The following is a 1,313-nucleotide window of genomic DNA, read 5'->3' on the forward strand; positions in this document are numbered from 1 at the left end:
AATATGAGCTGAACTGGGAGAGAAAAGAAAAAATGAAGGCCTGATGGGGAGCAGCTTCTGCCCCAATCTCCTCCCCCACTGCACTCGCATAAAGGGTGATGGTTTGCAGTTTCTGGAGGGATTAGCAGTTTGTGTTCGGGGCTTGAAGTGTTTCCTGTTTTGTTGCCTTCATGGTSGCCTGGGCAATGGAGGAACAGGGAAAGAGTCCTCCTACTGCTAACACGTGGATGTCCAGCTCTTTCCTTAGCCCATCTCCACTCGTAAAGGGAGTGAGTATTATCACTAATACAAAGATAAGGACACAAGGCCTCCTATAGCTGAAGGGACTCACCCACATCATGGCAGCAGGCTGGAGGGAGCCCATGGCTATGGGGCAATCCCTTCACTGCTCTACTTCACAGTATGTGCTGCCCCTACGACTACGAGTGTAGGTTTGCTGGAGTTAAGAGGGTCAACAGCAGTGACCAAGAGAAAAAAAGTGAGGGGGAGGCTGACGGTGACAGGAAAGGGTTGATGCCCTGGGTGCCCGGGAAATCACGGCAGGGAGTTATACCCTGTGGTGTCGGGAGAGTCAGGAGAAGTTTGCAAGGGGCTGCCTGTGTGGGAGAAGTCCTAACGCTAGGGTGAAGATGAGAAATGAATAAAGCTGCTCGGGCCGACTGCCGGCCCCGGAGGGGCCTCCCCGGCCACAGGGATGTGAGAAAGGACAGCAGATGTTCGGGCACCCGCGGCTGTGGGGCTGCCGGGGCCCGGAGCGGTTCAGGGTCCCCTGAGGCAGCAGGAGCGGAGCCGCAGGAGCGCAGCCCACGGATGTCCCGTCCCCTTGCGGGAGGCAGCACCGCCCCCGCCACGCCGTTGCGGTGCCGCAGGCGCGGGGCCCCGGCGGGGAGGGGTTTCGCGGCCCCAGCCGGGGGCGGACAGGCGGCGGGGCCGTGTGTCCTGCCCTGCCGGGGAGGGCCCTGCGCAGCGCCGCCGCCGCTGCTCCCGCTCCGCGCACAATGGCGACTCCCAGCCCCAGCGGCGGCTCCGGGGGGAGCGGGAGCGGGCCCGGCCCGGGCGCCGCCAGCAGCAGCAGCAGCAGCAGCAGCATGCAGGGTAAGCACCGCCGGCCCGGGCAGCGCCGGGCCGAAGCTGCTGCAGGTCTCGCCCTGCCCTGGCCGTGGGGACCCCCAGGCGCTGCCGACCCGCGCTCCCCGTGCTGGGCCGCGGCTGTGGAGCAGCGCAGCCCGCGGGAAGCCCCAACCCCGGCTCGGCCCGGCCCGGCCAGGCCCCGGCGGCCCCGCTCCGGGCCTGCCCCGCTGGCGGCCCGGCCG

At 66.2% G+C, this 1,313-nt stretch overlaps 1 protein-coding gene across 2 annotated transcripts in view; it reads left to right on the forward strand.

The window, feature by feature from the left end:
- The first annotated feature begins 897 nt into the window (after nucleotides 1–897).
- The window catches only part of MAP2K4 (mitogen-activated protein kinase kinase 4), an 87,827-nt gene continuing 87,411 nt past the window's right edge, over nucleotides 898–1,313 (forward strand). Inside the window, exon 1 of one of the 2 annotated variants that reach the window (XM_057378618.1) lies at nucleotides 898–1,095. In XM_057378618.1, coding sequence (XP_057234601.1) covers nucleotides 999–1,095 — 97 coding nt within the window. In that variant the 5' untranslated portion in view covers nucleotides 898–998. The remainder of the gene's footprint in view (nucleotides 1,096–1,313) is intronic. The other variant, XM_057378619.1, reaches the window with a different exon arrangement.

Source organism: Malurus melanocephalus, unplaced genomic scaffold (genome assembly GCF_030028575.1).
Source record: "Malurus melanocephalus ecotype Western Australia unplaced genomic scaffold, MMel_1.1 scaffold_368, whole genome shotgun sequence".
In the NCBI taxonomy this organism is placed as follows: domain Eukaryota; kingdom Metazoa; phylum Chordata; class Aves; order Passeriformes; family Maluridae; genus Malurus; species Malurus melanocephalus.